Consider the following 27,836-nt stretch of genomic DNA (forward strand, 5'->3'; position numbering starts at 1 on the left):
GGAAAATATCTTCAGTTAAGTGAAAGATAAACCAGATAAACTGTTGTCCGAGTTGTGTAATAAAAGTACCACTCATATAGCTGTTTGGTGTATTTCCTTGGGAAAAATCACGACAGGTCTACAGATTTCACTATGTCTCTAAGTCTGCTGGTACATTAAAAAATGAGGACTACTTCAAGCAAAACCAGAGCTGTCCCTTCTCCTATAAAGTCAGTTTTATGGCTGTAATCTGATCAACTGCACCTACTATGACTCAGTAAAACAAAGCAAGTTTGTGAAACCTGAACTGGAAGCTTATCAAGAAAGAAGAAAACTGAAGTCCAGCTGGTGTAATTCACAGCATAGCTCTTTCCTTTGAAAAAAACAAACCAATTTAGCTACTCTCTACCCTTTCTGCCCAAGCACACTTGAAATCTGTTGAAGAGCTAAAGGTTATTCTAACCTACTGTAATCCTGCCATTTGTTTAGACCAGGATCTACTGCTTCAGTTGATCCTTACTATCAAGAGATCTCACAGACAGAAGTCCCCTAAAAGCTGGTTGGCGCAAGATACTGAAAAGAACCCTCCAATTCCACTTAAATGTGGGGGAGATAGAAGTAGTCTTGCTCTCTTGGCTGCAAATGGCTACCTAGTGCTTGTGAATAAAACTATTACTTCCGTATTTCTTGAAGCATTTGAATGTGAAACAGGTAGGTGTGCTGTTCCCTGGCAAAATACACAGCACGCCACTTGCTCACTCAGGTCTAGTCACCTTCAGCATTCTTGCAGAAGCACGTGGTGTGAGTGACACACACACACACACCGCTCACTACTGACATGCTCCCATCCATACAGTAGCACAATTACCAGCTGAAATACCAGAAACAGCACAAATCCTCTGCTTTGCAAATGACAGGACACAATTTAACTCTGTAAATTGTATTTCCACACAGACCTGCTTGTTTAACTTTTCATTTTGTCCAACTTTCACAAGTACAGAGGAACTCTAAACCTAATACTTGTCAGGCTAGAGATGAGGGGCAAAAGCGGCAACCTGGAAAAAGGATGTAAAATTCAGCTGCTCAGATTTTGATCTGGAGGAAGCTGCTGCACTGAGTCTGAAGTTCGAGAAGCAAGTCAGGAGATTATTTTCCTAGTTAGCAGTCCTAGGGCTGAGCAGCAGAAACACTGCGTCGTGGAGGTTTGTTTGCTCTGCACGAGCAGGCAGTTGTTCCTACTGCAGGAGTTACATCATGGTGGACAGCAGAACTTTGGGAAAATTGGCTCCATGAGAGGAGAACAAGAAAAAGCATGAAACTGCCACCTGAAAAGGGAAATCACTCTCCTCATGAGCTTGCTGCCGCATCGTGTAAGCAACAAGGCACATCCCCCACACACATGAAAACACCTGGAGAGTGACTGCAATCATTATCCTTCTCACACCTGTTCTCCATATCTCCAAGGACTGCTTTTCCTGAGCTCTCTTGTTCTTAGGCCCTGTAAACTGCATCTTGCATGAACTGTGTTGATGTATACCAGAACATCTCTGGAATTACCTTTTATTTCCAAGCTCTACAGGCAGTGGGATAATCTCTTCCTTGGAAGGGGAGGGATCTATCACATGGCTCTTGCTCTAAAAGCATTTTGAAGGGTATGAAGACCAGCCAGAGTGTTCAGCCTTTATAAAATAATGACAGTTTGCATTTTTCTAAGCAGCACTGCGCTGCTATACACTATAGTATAAATATAAAAGACTTCAATGCTGTACAATAAAAAGCAAACACTTCTCAGTGGAAAGTTATTTGTAACTCACTGCTATGAACATGTACAGTGTGTAGAACATCTTGCCATAGGTCATGTCTTTGATTCATTTGGGCACATGTCTTTCTTTTAAGAAAGCATAACTGAAAAGTTCCTTCAACAATACCAAGAATAACAACAAAAAAGTTATAAAAAACTTAATGAGATTTTTTTTTCTTTGTAGTTGAGGAGACGCTTACAATGCTTATAAACAAACACAAGACAGTTTAGTACACACCACTCAGCATAGCACACTAACTTTTCCCACAGTTTTTTTTCAGATAATGAGGAGTTTCATATTTAGCACCCAGGGACAAAAAAAAAAAAACCCTTGACATGATTTTAAATAATGCTGCCACCACGTAAAACCAACTGAAAAAACGCCGGATGATCCCTTTGGCTCTTCTCCACATCCCCCTCTTCTCTGTCCCCACTGAGCTGCCATCTGAGGGAAAGACCTTTCCTGCAAAGGGGACTTTTGGCATGAAGGGTATTCTTACGGGAGATGGACCAGCTGTAGCTTATCAACACTAACGAGCAATTCGGGGCAATTACAGGGCAATCATACTTGAAGTTTGTTTCAGGTGTTTACCAGAAGACGATTTATGTTTTAATTTCAGTGATTTCTCGCTACGGTGTCTGTTCAGGCCGGAGTTTAGGAAAGACCCCCTCATCCCCTGAAACCAAAGCGGCAATTCAGAGGAAGCCTGACCGAACTCCAGAGATTCAGCGGCAACACGAAGCGTTCCAATCTGCCCAGCATCTTCCGAACGTCCCACTTTAACAAATTTTAACAGCTAAACTCTGTTGAGCTTCCGTTACGGAGCTGCGGGAGACACCAACCCCGGCCAACGGGCCCGTAACGCCCTCCTCACGGAGCCCTTCCAGGCCGGGCGGGTGCAACAGCTCAGCCCCCCTCGCCGAGGGCATGGAAGGCCCCGGCGCGGCCGCTAACCCGCCCGGACACCGGCCCACGGGCGGTTGGCCTCTCCGGCCCCTCACACCGGCCGCCCGCAGCCCCGCCGCCGCGGGGACACTACTTGCAGCAGGGAGCAGGCCCGGCCGCCCTTTCTCCTTCCGTCCGGGACGTACCGGCACTCACACACACCCCCGCGGGGGAGCGTATCCCTCCGCACCCGGCGGCCCAGGCCACGGGCGAGCAGGGCCCCGCCGCGGCAGCTCCCCCCCGCACTCACCTGCAGCCTTGTCCGCCGCCATCTCCCCGCCTGCGCCGTGCGGCCGCGCAGTCCCCGGCTGCGCCGACAGGCCCGAGTCTCTCCCCGCGCTGTGCCGAGCGCCGACCGCACCACCGCCGCCGACCGGACGCTGTCCCTGTGTCCCCCCCCTCACTCCGCGCGCCGGACTACTTTGCCGCCGCTGACCCTCCGCGCGCCGAGCCCGCCCCGCCGGCTGCGCCACTCGCTCCTATTCGCCCGCCGCTTCCGGGTTCCTGGCGGCCTCGCGACGTCCGGCCGTTGCCGGGGGACCGCGCATCTGACGTCAGGACGCCACGGCGCTTCCCGCCGGGCGGTGGGGGCGGTTTGGCGCGTGCGCACTGCCTCCTGCCCCGCCCCGCTCCGGCCCGGGGGGGTCGCGGGCGCCATGTTGGTGTGAGGGAGCGGAGTCTGGGCCATCCCCGTGTGGGTGCTCTGCGGTTCTTCCTCGGCGCTGAGGCACTCGGCGACTGCCGGGCGCTGCTCCCAATGTAGTCTATGTTTTCTGGCCGATTCAGGGGTGCCGGGGCCCCCCTCCGGAGCAGCCAGTGCCGGTAGCGGTGACCCGCGGGCCTCCTTCAGGTGTCACCAGAGGAAACCTTCAAAATACGTGCTCTTGTACGCGTTTCTGTGTAGGTTCTCAGCCTTCAGGCCCTCACCGCCATAGGAATGAGGGCCGAGAGAGCGGCCTTGGTGCCCGCAGGCAGAATTCCTTCCCAAAGGGGTGTTGGAGCCCGGCTCCGACTGTGGGATTCACTGTGTGGGGGCAAAGTGACCCTCACTGGACCGAAGGCTCCAGTTGGTGTGGATTATTGTTGTCTCTTTGTCATTTATGTACCAGACATGGGATAAATTAAATCGGTGACATCATAAATATTAAAGTTTCTTAACTGTTTATAATCACAGTGGTTTAGGTTGGAAGACCATCTAGTTCCAACCCCCTGCCCTGGACAGGGACACCTCCCACCAGACCAGGTTGCTCCAAGCCCCATCCAGCCTGGCCTTGAACCCCTCCAGGGATGGGGCAGCCACAGCTTCTCTGGGCAACCTGTTCCAGTGCCTCACCACCCTCACAGGGAAAAATTTCTTTCTAAGATCTAACCTAAACCTCCCCTCTTCCAGTTTGAAGCCATTATACCTCGTCCTATCACCACATGCCCTTGTAAGAAGTCCCTCCCCATCTTTTCTGTAGCCCCCTTCAGGTACTGGAAGGCTGCTCTAAGGTCTCCCCAGAGGCTTTTCCTCTCCAGGCTGAACAACCTCAGCTCCCTCAGCCTGTCTTCATAGGAGAGGTGCTTCAGCCTTCTGATGGTCTTCGTGGCACTCCACTGGACTTGCTCCAGCAGGACCATGTCCTTCTTGTGCTGAGGCCTCCAGAGCTGGATGCAGTACTCCAGGTGGGGTCTCACCAGGGTGGAGTGGAGGGGAAGGATCAACTCCCTTGACCTGCTGGTCATGCTCCCCTTGTTCTTGGGGAAGTTGATGGCAAAAGCAATTCAGTGGAAGCAGGATTCCTTCTTGAGGCAGGCCTCCAGCTGTGATGTTTCCCTGACTGTGCTGTGGGGCACCTCAGAGAGGTAGGGTTTGTAAGAAAGGTGATACTTTGTTTAACAGAGGGGTACAGTTGGAAAGAAAGAAACAGGCTTTCAGACACACCAGCTCTGAACACTTTTAAACCATCACAGCTTTTAATGAGCCAGGCCCTGTGAAAAGAGATTCTGAAAACATGAGTTCAGGAATTTCAAGAACAGCATGATTCTTTTCATTTTGTAATTGAAATTCTTAATATTCCAAATTACATTTGATGACTTTTATTAATCACCACTTCTCCAATTCCTTATCACTAAACGCTGATCTTCAGACTTTCTTTTAGACATAGATACGTGTGTGAGAGAATCCCACAATCCTGACTCATAAGTATCTTATTTCAAGTCTCTGACTTCGTTGTATCTTCTGGTGCAAGAAAGAGCTGCTGGCCCAGACCATTGGGCCGTATCTCTATTAGAGAATATCTGCCAATAAAGTTGTAATAGCAAGCCCTTCTACTGTGTAAATATTTACTAGTGTATTTATTTATTTATTTATACTGGCATTTATTTATTTATATGTATATTTATATACACATAGATACACAAATATATGTAAAAACCATGCTGTTTTGTTAAGCAATAGAACCTTTAAAGGCAAAAGCACTGCACTACTGCTGGAACTGCATATTCTCTCTGACTTTTATCAAAATAAGAAAGTCATCAAAAATCCACCCTGAGTGGCAGAGCAAGAATGTCTAATGTGGATGTGAGTGCGTGTCTGCCTTTCTCTCACTCTTGGTAGGGTGTTTATCACCAGTATCTAACCAGTAGCCCGTTTGTTCCGGAGCTTGCTGCATCGGGGTGGGCACCACTATGAATTTACTATTCCCTACTGTCCTTTTTCTTTAACAATCTTGTCAAAGCTCATTCAGCTTCAAGCGTGGCAGCCCTGTTATCCAGCCCCTCATCTCTTCTACATCATGACATCTAGAGACAGTCAAAAGAATTTGCTTTATCCATCCTGCTGTGATTTTACCACAGGGCTTGTTTACCTGAGGGGTACTTACAGCAATCTTTGGTCTATCTTCCAGTGTCACTTTGCCATGTTTGTAGCTTGTAGTTCCAAAATAATTTTTTTTTCCTTGTTTCTAAGGGACAGACAAAGCAATTTTTGTCAGCTGGCCTTTTTTCTTTTTTCAGTACAGATGATTTTTAAAAAGGAACTCAACACAAATAAAATCAGTTTTCCCACCCTTCTTGTTAATAATCAAATCTTAATTGCTTATGTGTGTGGAGGGGGCTGAAGGAAGGGAAGAGACACATGCCCTTCATTAGCATTGCAGTTCAAGCATACAGTCATGATATCAAAAATGGTATTTACATTTTTCCTTGAAAAATATTGTGATAGCATCACTACCTTCCCTCTAAGGACAGGGGAGAGAGTTTCTTGACTACAAACAATTTGCATTCTGCCTGAGGTACAAGAGCCCTTGCCAAGCGAGAGCACAGAAAGAGTCTCTGGTCTCAGCGCAGCAGGTACGCCATCTGCTGTGGGAGATACAGAATAAAATCAAATACCATTGGAGAGAATAAAAAAAGTGTCTGAAAAAAAACCACTTCCCCTAAAATACCAGCTCTCCTGGAGTTTTGGTTTTTCAGGAAAGAAATTACCACATTCAGACTTTTAACTCAAAAGTCAGTTTGGAAAAACAAACATGGTACAGAGATGGGCAGGGTTTTCTACGTTTCTTTTGCCCATTTCTAGGCTAAATCAAAAGAAGCATAAAGGAGCCAACTGTAATTTGTAATGTGCAAGGGGAGGGGAGGTGGGAGGGGAGTTTCAGGAGGAATAAAGCATATCTGCTCACAGACAGAGGGTGGTCCCAGCATCCCATTCCTCCCTTGTAGAGTACCTTCCTGGAGTAGACTCGATTAAGTACAAGTAGGCCAAGGGTTCCTCTCTGATTTTGGCCTCACAAAGCAAACTTTTCGAGGCTCTATTTTAAGACTCAAAACCAGCAAGACAGCAATCTCCTACCCTGCCTTGCAGCAGCAGGTGTAGAGAACCTCTCTACCAATCACACCAGCAAGACCTGGCTCGTAGAGGAGAAACTCAAGATTTGTGACATCCCCAATAACCGCCAGACTATGAATGAGAGAGAGAGTGCGGCCAGCTCCAGGGGAACTGGGAAAGTTACACTTCTCTTGCCAGATACAACAGTATGGAATTCTCGGCAGCACTTTGTTTGCCCAGGAAATTCCAAAATACAAATGATTTAATATAAGAAATACTTTCTCTGCTATTAATAGGGCTTCCTATCCTTTGCCACTCTAAAATTTAAAAGCTTTTAAGCCCTAGGTGGCACTATACCATAAAGTAAGGCGTGTTCAAGTGCTATTTTCCCCCTACAGATGGAGTTCTTATTTAAAATGTAAACTGGTGTAAATTTGAGTATGTTGAATGCAGCTATTAGTCTCAGTTTGGTAATTCTCTTTTTCTGAATCTGTCTCTCAAAGTCAATAAAATATACTGCTATGAATCTCATTTAAATACAGTATTTCTGCTTTCACAGTGCTATGGAATATATTTTCCTGGAAAATTATGGCGCATCACAAACTATTACAGTTTTTGTTCTGTCTGCGAGCAGTGAATAAACCATCATAAGCTGTGTTTACTTCAGCAATTCACTTGGTGCAGCAGGAGTCGATTGACAGCTGTAAACAGCTGGCGCTGCAGTTCCTCACATCTCCAGGATATTCTCATGCGGAGGTTATTTTGCACCAGGTATAGCACATGTGGTACCCAGCACCACACACCTCATAGCTTGTCTTCAGGGAGTTTCAGAATGTGCAATCTCACAAAATTTCCTCAGCCATGGGACTTCTAGGAAGCAGCAAGTTCCCCTTTCACCTGTCTCACGCAGATGTTTCACTCCAACCTCCACTGTCTACACAAAAACTTCACAGGCGGAAGGAAGTCCTCAAATTTTTCTCACTCCTGCAGTTTTTGAGTGACACTGGTTTACTTTTTCCTGATCCTGCTCTTCACACTGATGCTGGAACATGCATTGCGTGGTGGTGCGGGGAAGGAATATTAGCCTTCACCCTGCAGCTACAGTAGCGGTGCCAGGAAAATACCTGGAGTGTAAGAACTTACACCTTGTTTTCCCTGACAAAAAAGAGAGGCAGAATATCTTTCTGGGAATGCTTATTGCTGTAACCACTTTGCTCACACTCAAATAGAGAAGCTGAGCCTGGGAGACTAGCTTTAGACAGGCAGAACCTCATTATTGGGATGTGGAAAGAAAACAAGTGGGTGCAAAACTTCTGGATGCAGGGTCATAACGCCACGAAACACAGAGAACAATGGAGCATAAGGGATTTAGAGGAATGACGCTACAATATCCTTGATAAATTTGATTCCCCTTTTGAAAAGAAGTGCTTATCTCTTCTTCGTATTATAGTACCTGATAAATAACTCCTTCAAGGCATCGCAGACCTCCCCCTTCTCTCACTCTAGATCTGCTCTAATTTTGCTTGTATATGGTATTGTTAGGTATTTTCTCTCCATTTGGCCCTCATGATAACCTCATTATCATTTTCTGTTAATGGGTTTAAATCCAGGGATCCCCCAAATTGTGCTATGTTTTAAGACTTTCCTAGGATAAGAAACAAAAAATTGTTTTACAACATCTTTATCATTTTTCCCTTCTGGTACCATCTAGAAGAAATCTGCACACACTGCACTTACACTGGAAATCAAGGTAGTTGTGGAAGGAAAACTATACACATATCATCAGACATTTTGCATTATTTACTTTCCTGTAGAGAACACTCACCTACAGCTTATGGAACTTTGTTTCCACTTAAATGCTCAAATTGACAGAAAAGCCTTTATTTTAACAGAAGCCTACTAAAGTCCAATCCTTAATTTGCAGAGGGGCAAAATTCCCAGTGTCACACAGTTAAGAGCAAAAGGATCAGGTCTTTAAAACATTTTGTGATTACATCAGTGCCTTTTAGCCCAAGCAGGAACTGATTTACTCCTAACAGCAGGATGTCTGCATGACATATGTGTTTATGTCCAACGCACCAAGCGCTACTTCCCACCCTTCTGCATCGCAGAGCACTCTGGCCCTTTCTGAGATACAGAAATAGAAAGTGAATTTACCTGTGTCAAATCAGAGGCTTGGAGTAAACATTGGTTCTTTCAGCCCAGTCTTAAGAATTCCTCTTGTGCCGGCCTACGCTGACACATAATGCTTTGTAGGGAAGTCTATTGTTTGATGTCCTTGGGATTGCAACAGCCGGGAAGCTGGAGGCTATTGAGAAGTTATGTTATGTCTCCAGGCAAGAATAATCTACAAATTAGGAAAGAAAGATTACTTGTTTATGGCAGTTATTATTCTCAGCATTTCTTCAGATATTCAGAAAGAGATAGTTTCTCTTGAGACGTTTAAAACAATTTTTTTTTTCTTTAAAGATACAAATGAAGAATTTTGCTCTTAAAGTCTACACAAATCATTGCAAAAGCAAAAGACTGTGTTCAGTACAGTTTTTCTGCTTTCACACAGCACAGTAAAATCTTTGTGCACACTTCCTTTTTTTGAAGTTCTTACTGGCATTTAAGTCAATGTATTTTTTTCTTCAAAACCCTCAGGAACTTAAAAACATAAGAATGAGTGTATTTTGTGTGTCACACAATTTGCTGAAAGAAGTTAAGACTATTCTGATGGAGTTACTCTTTAAGAGGTAGGAGGTTTGTTTACCTATTATTTGCCTAAAATAGTAGGCCTCTCTAAAACTCACACCTAAACACTTTCATACTGCACATCTAAAGATCATATGAAGATACCAAATTTTGTTGTTGTTGTTGTGAAAACCAACAGAGTATTTCCGTTGTTCTCTGTGTGAGACCAAAAGGTTCTGACTCAGCCAGTCTCCAGTGCAAGTCTAATTTAATGATACATAATTAACTACAAAGGTTTTCTTATTATTTTTTATTAAATTTTAGCTTGCTGTGTTGCATACCAGGAATAAAATGGTGTATGTGATCCTGGATGAATCCGGAACAAAAATCCCAATCCACATTTCTTTACTTATAAAGCTCAACATAGATTTTATTTTGTTTCAATAGTTAATGTTGGCACTGCAAGTTCCAAATATATTTAGCTCTAGTAGTAATGTCTAAAAGCTATTTTACCTTCTTTTTATCAGTCCTTTCTGCCTAATCTAAGTCAGTTGTAAATTAATATGGCTTCAAAGGAAGGAGAAAAAAGCATAATGAAAATAGTCACATGTTCCAAAATGTTAAAAAGATGGTAAGTTATTTAAAGAACAAAACATGTCTCGGGAGCTAGAGAACCTCTGTGGGCTGACATATGGTAACTGCATGTCAGCATATGCCTGTGCTGCATGAAGAGCATAGACCCATTTCCTAAAGTCTATTTGTGTCCAAAGTTGTAGCAAGAAGATCAAGTTCCAAGACAGTTAGAAAAATGTAAAAGCATGATGATGTGTTTCATTTTAATTCTCTGCAGAATCAATCTTGCACGTTATTTACTCTTTCTTTGCTCCTTTACCTGATATCTGAGACCATCCTGGCAGTTAAAACAAATTTACCCATCTCACCCCATGTTAAATACTCAGTGTCAGAAAAGAGGGGACCAACACTAGGATTAGCTACAAAACAGGCACTACAGACTTTCTGAAGCTTGGACTTTTTTGGGCCTCTATGCAAGAGCAAACTCTGATCTCTTCAAGTTGCAGAAGTAGAAGATTCAAAAGATCTAATATATACAAACATATGGAATTAGGAGAAGGGAAACAGTTTCAGCTCCCTGCTCTAGATCTAATCACTTAATGCAACCACTGAGCCATTGTATTTGTTTCTGGTTTTTAGATCAGAAATTCCTTTCTAAAACCAAGAAATCTCCCTTTGGAAATTTTTTCTGAAGTTAATACAATTTTAGTTTCAATCTAATAGAAATATAAGAAAAGTTCTGGAAATTTCCAATGCTAGTCAGCTGCAAACTAGCTGTGAGACATGAGCTAAGCCAAATTCTCATGTTTCCCAAACATTCCTTCCGCCATCCCAAAGTTGAGGATAGCTATTTGTTCCAGTTTTAGGGCCCATATTGGAGCTGATAAACTGTATGTTTGACTACTCTGGCAACTAGAAAAGTAGGTTATTATGAGCTGCAATTAACATCAACAATTAACAGTAATAATAATAAATGTGTAACACTTGATGGGTCTAAAATTTCTTCTATTACTCAAGTGGAAATGGAAAGTGAGTATTTTATTTGAAGGTATTGCATAATTGAGAAATAGGTTTGAGTGAAAAGAAAGAAAAAGCTGTAGAACTTCCAAATGTAATACAATGTTGTTTGAGTTACATAGATAAAGTAAACAGTATGTATTTCCTTTCTATTTCCTTCCTGGGGAAACATGCAGTGAAGAATTTAGTTTTCTAATCAGGTCAGGGAAGGGATTCTCCTCTCAAGATAAATCCAAAATAATTTTGCCAAAGGAGTGTCACTAGATTGACACTGCTATACTCAAGAGGAGAAATTCACCCACATTTTTGAGTCTCAAGCATGAATGATGCACCAGACCAATCATTTGATCATTTGGTTTCATTAAACAGGACACAGGATAACTACGTGTACCAAGAGCTAGAAAAAGGAAAGCTAGGTCCTGGGATTAGACAATCACCAGAAATTCTGCCCGAGGATCGTTGCACTGAAATCTATTGAAGGTTATTATCATAACCAATCAGGGTGGTGGTGGCTGAGGAGAGGCTGTGTGATGTTAACTGCAGTTTCTGCTTCACTGCATTACCTTGTAATGACATTAGCACATATTTTACATTCTGTGAGGGGAATGCTTCCCTCCTCCTCTCTGCCGCTAAGAAACAGTGAAGAGATGAGATCTGACACCTGAAAATGCTATAGTGCTGTGACCTCGTCAGGGTATAAGATGGTCTTAGAGGATGCAGAAAAATTCAGCTGCCTGGAGTATTTTTGCTTTGTCCAGCTGGTGTCCTACCATCTCCAGTACGATCTAAAATACAAAGTTGCTTCCAGACATCATTGCTTTGTTATTTACTTGACTTTACTAGCCTTGTCAGACTTAATTGGATTTGTGACATGGTCAGATGTTTATTTCTTGATTCTGTTGTCCCTTGCCTTACAGGACACATATGTCGGGGGAAACTACAGTACATCTAGCAAATACTAAAAATATGAAGAGATACATGGACATGCTGTCAACATTTTTAGGAATTTACATTTAAGGAAATGTGTGCTTAAAAATATTTTTTTTTTATTCTAGCCTATGCCAATATTGTCACTTAGCTCCTGATTTATCAGGATAATTAGAGCACTTACAAATCTTTTTTATTTACATATATCCATAGCTCTCTAGACAGTCTAATATCACATTCATTAGTTTGGTCAGGCATAAATGCCCAACTAAATCTTACTGTAGATGAATGCTATTTTGGGAAAGAATGTACATAAATCACAGAAATATGAGGCTACACTTCTGGTAAAATCTCTGAGTATTAGAAAAACCTATACTGTTTATTAAAGCCACTGCCTCCAGCCATAATTTTATTCTACTTTCCTTTGTATAACAACTTTTACGTTTTGTATATGAGATGACAGTCTCAGGCTATAAGATAGCTCTTGTACAATTCACTTTCTAAATCTTTGGTACTATTACTGATGTAGTATTTGCCTGTAAACATTTTTAAAAACAATGAAAAACAGGTATCAATAACTGTGATAAACATTAAGCAATTTAGATCAAAAGCCATGAAGGAAGAGGACTTCATTTACATCTACTGCAAAAAGCATGAGTTTGGGAGCAGACTCACTAGAAAGGATTTGTTCTGAAACACAGTCTATCTGATGACAGAAGCTTTGGTTGGACAAGAGGCCCATACACCGCTTTTGAGAACAGATACACACACATGCACACCCCCAGAGCACACCACTATGGACACAGTCTTTTCTTTAGGCTTAGAACAAGACTAAATCAACCAAGTTTTGGGGAACAAAGAGCATAGAGAAGTAGCTGAACATCCATTCGTACATCGGCATGAGCTAAATTTCATAGACTTTAAATGATATTAAGAGTAACGAGAGAGAGACAGATTGACAGAGCAGTTAAGCATGGGCTTAACTTCAAGTTTGTATCTAAATCCTCATGAAGTCAACAGCTATGCCATTGGAGCTATGCCAGTATGTACCTGCAGATATGAGCATCATAGTCTAATCTTTATAAGCATGCTGTTATTAATTTTGTAAGCAGAAATGGAGTTAGGCAACTACTTTTAACCTGTAAATGTTGTGAAAAACATCTTAGCAAAATTTTTATACTGACTGGAGCTAAAGAATAATAAAATCAAAGAGAAACTACTTGTCATCATTTCAGCAAGAAAAAGTGTGAATGATTTATCTCTATTTCACTCTAATTTTTTTATTAGCATAGCTCCAATGCTTTCAATACCCATAGAGCTGGAGTAGCACAGTGGCAAATCAATTGAGCTTGCTTTAATTTTGAACAGCTCATTGGAAACATCTGCTAAATGCACAAAGCCAACCTTCTCCACCCCAACAAATTTTATTAGCTGAGAAATAGGAGAGGAATTTTTATTTTAAAATTATAGTGTTTCCATCCTATGTACTGATTTTGATGGGCCATTGTTCCAATTGGCCCCATTAAAGAAGGCAACGTTTGGTTCTTCAGTTCTTGGACTGATAGATAACTCTGTATAAGCAAAAAGATTATCCACCTAGATTCTGAAACCAGTTATTCTACCTGACTATGAACTTCAGAAATGGACTTGCTAACTTTAGTGGGACAAGGTATGAAGTAAAGTTACTAAGTTGCTGAAAAAAGTTACTAAGCTGAAGAAAATCTATCAGAACGTCATCTTTTATAGTATCATTGATTCTATTTTACAAATTAATGACAAGAACATTAATTACATTATGCTCTAGAGTATTATGTTAATTAACAATTCTTCATTAGATTTCCTTCAGGGTAATTATGAAAAAAAAAAAATTATCATCTCCAGGCAACGGTCTATAAAATATTTGGTATATCACAGTTGCTTTATTACGTTAATATGTCTCTTCAATATTATTATTTAACTTCAGTAAAATGCTGATTTATTTATTTATATGGCATCTATTAGCAACCTACAAGCAATAGCTGGAGCAGAAAAAGATCTTTTCCAATCATGCCTACTGTCATGGAAGTGATTTATTTTTGGAGTAGAGCTCTTTTAGGAAAGATAAGTTTTCTAACAAGCTATTTAGAATGCAGTGAACTATTAAAGAATAATCAGAAAAGAAAGCAAAATTGCTTTGTGTGATTTTATTATTTAGTAGCCTGTTTGAGTAATGGTTAGTACTTACTTTTATACAAACATGAAGAGTTACAATCCCCAAAATTTCACTAGCTTTGCTCTGTGCTATTAAGTTGTGCTGTTCTCAGGGCTATAAGGGTAGGAGGAAAACTCTTAAGGTCATCAACATAAAGCTTATCAGCTTTTATTTATTACTACAGTCCTTCCACAATACATTATTAATACAAAGGGTCAATTAACTATCATGAATCTTAAACTGGTTAAAAAATTGCATGTTAGTCCACAAGATACTGCTGAGGTCTGATTGAACCTAAAATAAGATTAGGTATTTGTAGGAGAGACAAGAACATCTGTGAAGATAAAAAGAAAACACAAAGCCTAAGGCTCTGTCAGAAGCCAAACTCCACCTCAAAAAGCAACATTCCTCTAGACATGCTGCTGCGTTTTGTATCATTTCTAAGGAACCTTGGAAGTAGAACTGCTATAAAGTAACACATTAAATGCCTACATCCCTCTTTTCAGATACAAGGTCTTCCTTAGTGACAGGAATAGGATGTCCACCTACAAAAAAACAACTTAGAAAACTACTAAAAGCTGGCACAAGATAAAACATCTCCAGACCTGAAAGTTCCAGGAGGCTGTCTACACAGCACACCACCCCATCCTACGATGATGGGGGACTCTTTGGGTGATACCTGAGGAAGTCCATCTGGCCACCAGCTCTGGAGGAGCCTGCAGCCCTGGAAGCGCGGCCATCCTTGACGCAGAGGCAGCTGCAGCTTTTGGAAGGGCTGGGCAACCTGCCAGGGGGATGGGTAGATAAGCTGGCAGGGAACCAGCAAATTCCTGGCAAAAATCTGACAAGCTTGGGTTCCACAAGATTTCTTATTTAAAACATAAGAATGCTAGTTTCTATTCACACTGAAGTACTAAATAGTTTATATTAGGAACTGCATTTTGTAAAAGTCCATTTTCTCCCTGCAAAATGTATGTCAAATAAAATGTAACCTGACAATTTTCATGAAGTTCAGATAAAAACCACACATTAAGCGATATATGCCTAATTAGAGAAAACAGCACTGAAATAAATAGAACCATATAATCTACCTGATAGACCCGTGTCATCCATTACCTGCATAGCGCAATAGTGCGCGTTGTACAAATTCTACAACTAGTTCAAAGACCCATTGCTGAAATATCACAAGCAATGGCTCTGCTTCACCACAGCACTTCCTTGGGTAGGCCAGGGCCATGCAGACCACTGACCATAAAACAGTGCCACTTGGGAGGCACTGTTAGTGCTCTCCCAAGTTTTTGTTGCCCTCCCTTAGCTAGAATGAGTAAAAAGGATAACGTGATTTCCTGATTTAGCTCAGTATTTAGTTGTCTCAGCACAAACTTTAATCAGTCTCCAATAGTATTTTAGACATAAAGTAGCATATATTAATGTTAATGGAGTTTTATTGCTTATTGTACCCAAGCTAGAGCCTTCAGCTTGGATTGTGTAGGGTTTGCTCACATATTTAGAAGGGCAGGAAAATCTTTAGCCTTTCCATTGCCAAACAGCATAATAATTAAGTAATTAAATAGCAACTACTTACCTCTTGGAGTAGCTAAACTTTAAACTTTAGCAGCCTTTCTGTGTAAAACATCCTTTTTTGATCATCGAGTCCAACCATCAACCCTACTCTACAAAGTTCTCCCCTACACCATATGCCCCAACATCATCTCAGAACAAATACATGATTCACATACCCACCTAAGTATTATTTAGCCTGAGGCCTATCACTCGGGAGCAAAGCAGCTATGTTATGTTCCTTCAGCTCTTAAAATTGCTAGAACCAGTTTATACACACTCTGACTTCTGCTTTTTTGCAGGAACCTAAATAATCTGTTAAGGAAGGTAAGATTCACTGTAGCAAAGAAGGATTCACATCAGGTATTCTGTCCTTTACCAACAGGAAAATACCATTTTCTATGATACCCTTTTGCAGCCTGGAATTTCTGTCATACCAATACAAGACATCAGACAGAAAATATCTGGCAAAAGACAATGAAAAGTGAAAAGCCTTGTCTCAAAGTTTTCATTTTATATAGGTTCTTTGACCAAGGGAGAAGGTGAAGGCCAACTCTTCATTCCTGATAGCCAGCAGAAATAATAGAGCACAGAGGTAGTCGGTACACATTTTAATGTACTGCTGTGTCACACACTCTCTAGAGCACCATGAGAAACTGTGCATTCCTTGTAAGGCTTCCACTGTAGTGAATTTCATCTCTTTGGCTCCTGTCCTAATCATATCCAGCAGCATCCAGCATACATGCTCATACTGTATCAGAATATAATAATTCTGCAAATGTGGAAAAGATCCACATTTTCTGAAGTCAATGACTGCAGCTAACAAAAGCCATAGGAGAGATAAAGGACTGCACTGCAGGAACTGGTCAGCCCACCTTGGGCAAGTCATGGCCTTTTCCACAGAGAAAAATCTCTTTATTTCATGTGCTGGTTTAAGCTGAATTTCTTTTGCCACCTTCCATGTCCTTGGTCACTGGCATTTTTCATGAGGCAAAACGAATGCTGATTCTCTATGTACTATAAGAGAAAACAGCTGCTAGCTATAACAGGGGGTTTGAGAGCACTTGGTCAACCTGAATCTTCATAGAAGGTCTAAATACCTCCAGACTGTATTACATCTGTCAAAGCAGCAGCGTATACAACATAAAATGTAGAGTAACTCCCATTTTTAGTGTGTCAGTAGAATCAGCCTGCAGTTATTTTTAACTGCCTTGGAAAGCTTAACAGGCAGATACAGTTAATCCTATAAAGGATTTGCAGGTATTCATAGCTTAATAAGTAAGCATAGTGGATTATGCCAGCAGAAGATTGTAGACAGCCAAAGACAACCTTTACATGCTAACATTCAAAAAATAAAAAGAACAGTTCCTTTTACGTACTTTTTACTGACAATCACTCTCAATTGTCGGTATGTGCCAGAATTCATGAAATAATAATCTAATGAAAAAAAAATGTTACTTAGAGCCATTAAAATCAACACGTGTGATAATTAAATCATCAAATAGCAGTGAATTTCTGTTGTCTTGTTTTCCCATTATCCTATGAATCCTTTGAAAAGCAAAACTACATCCTGAAAATGAATTAAAAATGCATCTACTTATGCAATAAATAAACAATGAAACTAAAATTGTGAAACAAGCAAAAATAGACGAGTGATTTTTATGGGTCATATTTTATATTCCTTGTATTCTTTTCTTCATAAAGGAATATTCATACTAAAAAAGTATCATGATTCCCTGACATAGGCTCAACTGAGAGATCTGGCCCTTAAATATATTCATAAATGATATGGAAAAGTACACACATAATAAGACAAAGAAAAAAAGCAGATGACACAAAAATATTAGGCTGAGGAAATCTAAAGCTGACTGTGAAAAGCTTCAGAGGATGGTTCAATACTGAATGGGTGATAAAATGCCAGAGGCTATTCAGTGTCAGTGAGTGTGATGCACATCAAGAGAGGAAGGGAAAATACACATTTATGTATATACCCGGGGTGTTAGTCAGTATCACTAGGAAAAAACATCTGATAATATCTGGTACTTAGAGAAACAAACATAAACTTATGGATTATTTAAAAACTATCAGAGAACAAAGTCCACCTGGTATACGTTCAGGCCACAGACACATTATGAGTACCATATGAATTTAAGTCATTCCATTATTTAAAAAAGTTATGGCAGAATTAGAAAAATATCCAAAGAAGGATAGAATAGAGATGTACTAAATCATGATTTTTATGGAAAAGGTGTGCTGGGAACAGTTATTCACAGTTTTCATAATATAATTATTGGAAGACATGCACATTTTTTGATAATAATGAACCAAACTGATTTTCATTAGAAATTTCGAGGCCCAAACTGTACATGGATCAGAAACAATCATGACTTCATTAATTCAGCAGTTCTATTCAGTAGGTCAGCAGTAACTATTAAACAAAAGAGTCTCCTAGTCACTGACGGCTAGAAGAGCACGATGGAAAAATCACTGTAAGCATGACTGCCTCCCTACAGTTTTTTTCTGTAAGTATCTACTTACTAAGACAGGATACTAGGTTAGGTGGACTTTTCTTCTGGCTGAATTCAACAGTTCTCAAGTCCTCATGACTAGAATGATTGAAATCATGATATATATTGTTTGGCATATTTTTGCAAGAAATTTGACCATGACGTCCCTGGTTCTCTCACTGTAATTTAAAAAGAATCAAGATTAAACAAAATTATTTCATTAACTGTCCAACTGAAGAAGCCTAATTCCCTACACATTTTCAAGGTTTTATACTGTGGCTACCAGAGAACCCACTCCTTTCACCCCTCAGCTCTGGTAACTGAAATATATATACACAACAGTTGAAATATAAATACAAAGATATGAGCAGATTATTACTCCACAAGGTTATAATTAGGATCCTGCTCTTCCCAGATAATTCAAGTGGAATTTATTGTTGACTCTGCCACTTGAACAGAATTATGAGACATAGGAACACAGGACTGGAGGGAACTCCTGAATCACTGCAAATTATCACTTAATCCCTTTTAGAAACTGACCAAATCCCCTTTTATAACTACTTGATAAGATGGCAGTCCCAAAGCATCTCTGCCCTAACAGAAAATTCTATTTTATTTTAAGACTCAACGTATTCCTAGTCAGTCAATGACTTATTCTCTTCTATTAAGACTGTCCCTTAAACAGAGCTTTACCTCTCTGGTGGTACATCCAGAGAAAGAAATCATATCTTCTGTTAATACTCATTTTGCCTGGCTAATCAAGTCAGACTCTTTTCCAGCACATCTGGCTTACAACACGGTACGGAATGTGAAGAGGTCCAAGCTGATTGGGACCCCACGCCAGGCAGTGCAACACAGACACCCCCCCACACCCCTGGCTGTAAGAGCTGTATAGATCTGTTAGCACATTCCTTTCCAGCCAATGTGCCCTGTCACCAAGACAGTCAGTCTTCCTCAACGTGTATGCAATTGCCAGTGGCTGCACTGATTCACTTCTGGAATCACTTTAGTGGTGGTTAGATGAATTATTTCTATACCATGCTTCACTGTGCAGTGTAATTATGCTCCTAATTTCACACTGCACACTTCTAATCCCATGGATCACCATATTCTCTCCTCACTGAGGCCGTACTGATTTTCCTTTCTGGAATGCAGAATTTCCATGGAACAGATTCTAATTTTTTCATACATATCAAAGTCTATTATAATGCATGCAAACTGACATGCAAACTGACAAGATTTTTGTAAGTTTGCACTGACAGCTTTGCTGGAATGCTCTGCCCTAGAAGTAACCACAATGACTTTGAAGCCTAGTGACAACTCTATTATGAGAATGACATCACTGCTTATCATTTTGGAAGAAATGTCTCCTTAATATAGCAGTGGCAGATAACCAGTGTCGCCATCACGGAGTTCCTAAGAGATGCCTCACACAGAAAGATACACAGTTAAAACAGTAGGAAATGAAGATTGCCAGAACACTTGACAATTGTTCTGGGCTTTGGTGGGGTTTTTTGTTTGTTTGTTTTAAGAAAAGTGTATCTTAATTCCTCAGATATTCCCATCTTTCCCCCATACAATCTAATTTGCTTAGGCAGCCTGGATATCTTTCATTCTTCATGGCTTCTCTGGCTCTGTTCCACACTGCAGATTTGTCACCACGAGTCACTCTTACCAACAGACACTGCACAGAGACTGGTTGCAGGAAGTTTACTGCTCATCTGACTGAACTCTTCACTGTCACATCAGTTAGCACTTTTTCTGAACTGAGGAAGGGCAGGGATCTAGGAATGGGACCGCAAGCAATTCTTTGGACAGTGGCCTCTACCATGAAGTGGACATAAGCATGAAGGGAAGACCAGCACAAAAATAAATCTTAAATAAGGATTTAAGGCAGAAAAGGGCTCCAAAACACAGGAACGTAGAAAGAGCAAAGCATAACCATGAGAAGCTCCAGGACCCTAATGGTCCAGAGTGACTTAGTGGACAGCAGGATGAGGGGTATTCATGCTTTACAGGTGAATTAGAAATAGCGAGATGAAACGGGCTGTGAAAGACATAGTGAATTAGGAGAAAGGACACACTGAACAACATTTTAAATGGACTTTTTTTTTTTTTAAGTGTGGTCTTTACACAAATTTAGTTATCAACTATAACCACATAACAGTAATATAGCTGTATATGCATATTAATTTTTATGAAAGCAAGGCAAAATATTACTGAAGTCAAATACACAGATTATATGTATTTACCACAATATGAAACTACAAAATGTTTATTTTTAAGCCATTTATAATGGTTACAACTTGCAGCCTTTAACATAGATTTTGGAAATCTATAACACATACCCAAAGTCAGGCTATGCAATTAGAGAGAGATTTGTATTTGCTTAGCAGAGGAAGCAGGGCAGTGGTACTCCCTCGTTCTCTTTCTGCCATCATGATAGATGTTGAAGCAATGAATCAATAAGAGGAAACAGCCTGCAGAAAGTCTCCGTGCTTGACTGTCCTTTCACGCTCATTTTGCGTTGCTGCAATACCTCTGGCTGAAGAGAGGTTTCACAATTTAGTTCAAGTCAAGAGAAAAATCAGCCCTCCAACGTACCCTCCTACCACTGAACCCTTATACCTATGCAACAAGCCCTTAATGTTCCTGGCTAGCATTTTGAATGTCTGTCCAAAGGCAAAACAAAGCAATCAGAGATTTCGCGTGCGATCTGAATGCAATGTGCTGTGAACTAGACAAATTCTTCAACTGAACTGCCACTGTTAATGTCTTTTCAAAACACGGAACATTGCATTAATAAACATCAATACTAATTTCAAAGCTTTCAGAGTACCTAGCTAAAATACTTTTACTGTATGCCTACAGTCAAGGGTGAGCAAGTTTCCACCATAAATCGCCATCAGATTGCTGCAGATGCTACATTGGCAGCTTGCAAAGAATTTGGAGAAAAAATATCCGCCAAACCCAGCAACCCCAGTGAGAAACACAAGTCCAGACAGCTATCAATAATCACTTTCTTTGACAAAGAAATCTGAATTTATTATAAAATACGCCACGTAGAATAAAACAAAAACCTTCCTTTTATTTTCTCTGATGCTTCTACTCACTCAGGTATTTTTGCTGTGAATCAGTTTCATAGCACAGTACTTCCCTGAAGTACCATTTGATCCTTTTTTTGTACACTGGAACGATTCTTACCAAAGTAACAATAAATGGTTTGTATTAGCCATGAGGTGCAAGATTTATTCTTTTATTGTGAGTAAATAAATCTATAAAAATATTCTCAGTTGGGTTTTTAAAATTATTTTATTTTTATATAAAAGCCTGACTAACATACTTTTAAATGCAGATAAAATTAACATTATTTTCAAAGACCAGTTAAATCCTCAACTACATCCACAGACCTGCTTCCATCGTATAGGGAGTAAGAAATAAACAGAGGCCTTTCAATGGAGCACAGCTTCACTGAGCAAAGGGCAGGGATAAGCAGCAGGGAGGGTGCTGTGAAAGGGACAAGAGCAGAGCATCTGCTCCTGTGTGCATTTTCCTCTCCTCCCACACATTAAAGGGAGAGACACATATGAAGTGTGTGCAGTGTTTATTTTTGGCCAGTCAGACAAAGGGCCATCACATGGACCTGTCCCATTAGTCTGTTTATCTCAAGAACAGCTACAAATGCCTGGTGCTGATATCCCATTTTCTCCACTCATTACTTTAATATTTTTCTCCTCTTTTTAAATCTTGCCTTATATGTCAAAAATGTGTCTGAACAATACATCTTCTTGGCACTCTGGGTGCAGTTCTGCTAATTGTTTTTGTGCATAACGTCTCTTAATACAACATAAGGATAGATTTCTTCAGGACTTAAATAGAAGCCAAAAAAATCCCTAATCAACCAGGCCTCCTTAATTCTAAATAACCTTCATAATTCTGTTTACTGAATATATTTTTTCTTTAAGGTTTGCTTTCAAGTGAGAACTCTTACTGCCAGTATTTCCCTTCTCATCAGATTAATAACTTCAAAAAAAAAAAAACCAACCACCAAACATTCAACAAAACCAAACATCCTAAAACACTGTGAGGCTATTCAAGGTAATTCTCCATTTTGCCAATTTTTGTTTATTTCTGATTTGGGCTATATTTTTCTATCAATTCACAGAAAGTAGAATACAGGTTAGTCTTACATTCATAACCTGATTATACTAACCAAAATAATTCATTTATGCAGTTCTGAGGATGAGGATGATTTTAACAGGCAGTTTTATTGAAAAGGGCACCATCCTTACCAGAGATATTATTCACAATTCACAGAGAGAGAAATATGGAAAATAATTTCTTCCTCCAACATATGAAACAACATATCACTTAGTTAAAATAACAATCTCTAACCCAGTAGTTTAAGGAAGTGTGTGTGTGTACACACATATACTTCTGAACTGTGTAGACCTTCAACAACCAGACTTTTAAAGGGAAAAAGGACGGAATCAAACTGGTTTATGTAAATAAATAAAATATATTCCACTGTAGACCTTCAACGACTAGACTTTTAAAGGGAAAAAAGGATGGAATCAAATTGGTTTATGTAAATAAATAAAATATATTCCAAAGTTTTTGCTTTTTAATGGGTAGCAAACTGAAAATAGAGACAGCTTTTGGCAAGTAACAAAACCTGTACAAAACAAGTTACTCTTTCCTGTGCAGAGCCAGGATAAAATGGGAGTAGGTCGCAAGATCATTAAGCCACTGAGATGATGAAAACCTAAACAAAATATATTTAATACAATATTCACATAACTACAATATTTCTTTCCAAGCTAAGCACTCCAGAATGCTTACTTAGGTGTCACCTAAAAATGCTCAGTGTCTTCAAAGGAAGACTCCGACTTTTGAAACATTAGCCCCTTTAAAAGTTTTTATAAATAGCTTCGGAAATACCACCCAAGGACTGCACCAGAGGGAAACGACCAACTAGAAACCAAGTCCTGCAGATGAGAGACTCTTAGAGTACACAACCAAGCAGCTAGGTGACAGTTTGGCAACCCCTGCTTAAAGAGCATGTTTACATAAATTGCAAGGTAGCCCAAGTACAGGTTTACAGGTTTTTTTAGCTACTCTCCAGTAATTGTCTCTATGAACACTCCTATTTTGCTGTAAATGGAAGACATCTTTCCTTATTCCTACTGAAGACGGAGCAAATGCCAATTTCTTCACACATACCCCGAGATAAGATGCATGAAGTAGCTACCACCCCACGAACACACATCCTTCCTTGTTTTACGGTAACCTATCCAGGTGGCCATGCCACCTGATGGCCAAAAAGCCAGCATAAAGCTGGCTACTTAAGAAGCAGTCGCTCAGCTCCCTGAGGTAAAGAACTGACTAAAGGAGCAAAATTGTAAATAATGCACACAGAAGGGCCTGCTGCTGACTGTCTCTACAGAAAACACAGAAATTATTCATTTGTGTGTATTTTTTTTCTGAATAAACAGCATTGCATTTAAAAAAATAGTAACTAAGACGTTTCTCTCTTTGAAGAAATAATCCTGCTTAGATCAAAAGAACAATTATATACCGTGTGGCCCTGAAAGAGCTCAATGTGCCTTGAGAGGGAATATACCTGGTCTCCCAACGGAAAGTAAGGGCATTCAGCTAATCAGATCCTGCATAGTTATCTTCTATAAATGCATAGTAAGTGCATATTTTTTAATAATCAGCCAGACATGTAAAGCACATTTTAAATCCATTGATTCCAAGCAAATTTAAGGGTGTACTTAAACATATGTTTAAGGTGCTCTGTTGCAGAAAATTTAGATTAAAGAAATAAAACATTTTGTCTGTGAAGCAAATCAGTCTTAGTCTCCTTTGCAGCAGGCCATAATACTCTGCTTCATAAAATTAGTTAGACCTGCATATTCTTAAAAATTTACAGTGCAGTATGTAGAAAATAAATTTAGAAGTAAGTGGTACATTGCTGCATGGTCTGCAGAGCTTCTATTACCAACCAGCAAAAAACATACTTGGATGACGAGCAAGACTTACACTCGGTCAAATGAAAAACAGAAATGTGATACACAAAACTGCTCATAGTCTAATATCTCTTATGGATTCAGCCCATTAAGTCTCCTGAGACATATTTGCTATTCCTAAGTTATTACCCATAAAGTTTATAGTAACAAATTTCAGCATACAGATGGAAATATTAATTCTATGTTAAAGTTATCCATTTGCAATTTGTGCTATTGTTAACCGCTCAGCAAAGTCATACAATTTTTTTTTTCATTTCCTGATGGAATAACTTGAGCATGGTAAACAAGAAAATAATCAGTAATTCACTTTCAAGATTAAGTTTCAGATGACTAGCTGTTAATACTACAAAAAGACACTTTCAAAAATCATTACCATCTTCATGAACGCTTTCTGAATAGTAATTACACACAAATTCAGATCAACAAATAATGACAAATCTCACTTGTCTTTCTTTTTAAGGTTTAGTTTTGTACTTTTTAATAAACTACAGCCAAAGGCAACATAACATCCTGTTGGAATTTCTATGTATTCTGCTTCTTCGTTGCTGCCTTTTCAAAGAGATGCTTTCTGCACAGTGAACTACTAGTATGTATTGAGCACTGTGACCTTTATGATTTTGATTTCAACAACCAGGTCAACATCGCTAAAGGCAAAAATCTCTCTAACAACCCAAAATGGATCTTTTACATGTAATTGAACTACAACAATTCATTTTCACAGGCTTATGAAAAAAAATGCCTTCTAAATTTGCAACCAATTTTATAGTATTTGGCCACTGACAATACATGCACAGAAGCTGGCCCATTACTTTTTGGATTTCACACAATGGTAACTCAGACTAAAGTTTTTATGTTAAGAGAGACAGTCAGCAAGGAGCCCTATGTTAACAACAGGCAGAGGGGAACAGGATAATCAAAGCGCATCAGAAACCAAAAAGGTACATTATATGATAGAAACCAGGAATCCCTTTCTGTGATTGTTAACTGGCTGTGCAGAGGAGGTGCCTTTCCCTGTTGGTCCCTCTTTGGGCAGAACCAGCTCCCAGCTACACAACTGACTGCCTCTCAGGGTCTGCACTTGGACATCACCCCAGGGCAGCTCACAGACAGATGCACATCATGCCTCTATTAGGAAATTATGTTATCTTGCCAAGGAGATGTCGTATTTTGCCCTTACCTATGCACGTAGTTAAGCCATTGGCAATGGGTTTTCAAGTTAAAACTGTTCCTAACAATCAACAGCGGAAACAATGTTATTTCTCATCACATTTGATGGGCCTGATCCTTCGTTATCTTTGTCTTGTATAGTCACACCTACTTCTGCAAGTGTAACGGCGACTGGATATAAGAGAATGTCAAACCAGAATGGTAGTTGTAACTAAGAAAATATACTTCAAACTTGTAACTTTCAAACTTACAATTTCACAGCTGGGGAAGCCCTTATATTTAATGTACCTGGAGGCTTTTACGTTTGCTGGGCATTATTAACATCAGTTCCTGTTCAGAGTTACCTTTCAGAAAAGGCTGCATGGAGAGGTTGTTCACGTATTTTCCCGGGATGATTTTGCCAGACAGAAACTTATTTTGCAGACGAGGAAAGGAAATAATGTCTTATTGATTTTTTTTTTTTCCCTTTTCTATGGTTGCTTCATTTTCATTACAGGCTTTTCCTAGATTTCCTCTTCCTATCACGCTGCACAGCTAACTCTATTAATAATTTAATTGAAATACTGTATTAGTATACTGTACAGTTGACAAAGACTTCTCTCAACATTTTTGTTTCCATCTTGATGTTTTTTAGCCTAACCTGAGAGTACAATGACCAAGCATTTCCATTTTCACCTTCTCCACTGCAGCTCCTGAGAGAGAAATAAAATGGAGAGGAGGCAGAAGGAGGGAGGGATTGCTTCTGGTAAAGGTAGCAAATATACCACACAACCATCATCAGAGCTGTCAGGTGTAACAATCTGGTAAATAAATCCTCAGTGAATCTTGATTGTATACATCTCTTTCAAAGGCAAACAGCAAAATCCTCCATTACAAGAGGATGAGACAGTGAAAGCCACCTTAAAAAAGACTCCAGAGTGAATAGATGTCAGGGGAAGGAGGGGGGGGAAAGAAAAGAGGTGGTCAGTCTTTCACCGTGAATAATCTTTGGCAGATTTACAATCACTATATGTATATATATTTTTTATTTTTTTTTCCAGCTAGCAACATTAGCCTCTGTAAAAGCAAAAGAGCAGGAAAATTGCACCATCTTTTCTCAATACCAATATGTTCCCTACTCAGCACAAAGCAACATGCTCTTATTATCATTCTTCCATGTAGCCTTTTATTTTCTAGTACTTTCACATATTTAAATGTTACTTGCTGTCATACACATCCTGGTTTCAAAAAGTCCTAGAGGAATATCATTCTTCCACCATTCTAGTAACCAATTTTCTGCTATTTTAGTGATTTAAAACAGTTGACCCAACAGTGATAAAAACCACAGATAACAGAAGAACAGAATTCCTAGCAGGCCACATGGAGAGAAGGGAATAGATGGGAGCAGAAACTCCCTCTTTCGACTGTGAGAAGTGAATTTGCTCCGCTGTCTTGGGAAAACTTCGGGTCATGCAGCAAGTATTTTTTCTTGGTGGCTTTTCAGCAGCATTCCTCTATTTAGGGGTCACTACTTACTGGATGACATATCTCCACCAAAACTTTGCCACTTTTCTGCACCTGCATTCTGTCCACAACAAAATACTTCTGACCAATAATTGTGCGTCTGTTACGACAAGTACCTGTAAGTCAGTACATGGCTACTGCCATTTCAGCTATTTTATACCTAAAAGACCTTACCGAAATTTACTCTAATGAAGGTGACCTACAAGTTTCCACCAGATTTTGCCTGATCTCTACCAAAACAACATATGAAAGGAATGTCCCCAGTTGGGGTTGCAAAGCAACAGAAAGCCATTGAGAGAAACACAAGGATAAAAAAATGGATCATTTTCCTGTTTTAAAATACTACTTAAAAGGCAGTCTTTTCTGGGAAAAATAAAAAGTAAACACAGCAGCCAGAGAAAACCTAAGTAAAAACTACTGGTGTACATAAGTTGCTAATACTGCCTTTCTCTGTATCATAGAATCATAGAATGGTTAGAGTTGAAAGAAATCTTAGAGATCATCTCGTTCCAACCCCCTGCCATGGGCAGGGACACCTCCACCAGACCAGGTTTCTCAAAGCCCCATCCAGCCTGGCCTTGAACCCCTCCAGGGATGGGGCAGCCACAGCTTCTCTGGGCAACCTGTTCCAGAGAAGGTCCCGTATCCAGAGTCTCTGGGAACACGCACAGTTTGTTTGAAAGACAGGTACACAAGGAAACATCCCCCGCGTTAGATTTTCCCTGAATCAAAGGGACAAAACCCGTCAAGTTTTTTATGGAATGTAAAGCTGTTTATACGTTACCCTAGTGAACACATTACCTCCAATAAACTCAGGGGAAAGAGCTGACATGCTTGCCTCCTTCTTTTGGGACTTTTTGTAACAGCTGAGTTGTGAAAACGATGGTGACCTGACCCATCTAACTCAAAAGCCATGAGTGGTGAGAGAAGATCAAGTAACGGGTGGGCCTCTTCGAGAAGATAAGACCACCCTGCCCCTGTCACCCCTCTCCTCCCCCCAAAAAAGGCATGTCATCCCTGGCTGCACTTACTTCTCTCGGATGCAAAGTGCTTCCTTCAGGGCTGGGGCTGCCCGGGGAGCAAAACAGGACAGCAGGAACCGGCGCCGAGGCAGACGAAGGCCGCTCCGCTTCACCTCACCTCACC

General features: G+C 40.2%; 1 protein-coding gene across 2 annotated transcripts in view; it reads right to left on the bottom strand.

Moving 5' to 3' along the window:
- Positions 1–27,836, bottom strand: part of CNOT10 (CCR4-NOT transcription complex subunit 10) — a 57,266-nt gene extending 29,430 nt beyond the window's left edge. Inside the window, exons 1-3 of one of the 2 annotated variants that reach the window (XM_014937706.1) lie at positions 27,722–27,836; positions 8,695–8,884; positions 5,591–5,671 (exon numbers count right to left, since the gene is read on the bottom strand). Coding sequence is in view for 1 of the 2 variants with exons in the window: in XM_014937705.1 (XP_014793191.1) it covers positions 2,977–2,998 (22 nt within the window). In the remaining variant the exon portion in view is untranslated. Of the gene's footprint in view, positions 1–2,976; positions 3,136–5,590; positions 5,672–8,694; positions 8,885–27,721 lie in introns of those variants that run through there. The other variant, XM_014937705.1, reaches the window with a different exon arrangement.

This window comes from Calidris pugnax, unplaced genomic scaffold (genome assembly GCF_001431845.1).
Source record: "Calidris pugnax isolate Ruff unplaced genomic scaffold, ASM143184v1 scaffold11, whole genome shotgun sequence".
Taxonomy (NCBI): Eukaryota; Metazoa; Chordata; class Aves; order Charadriiformes; family Scolopacidae; genus Calidris; species Calidris pugnax.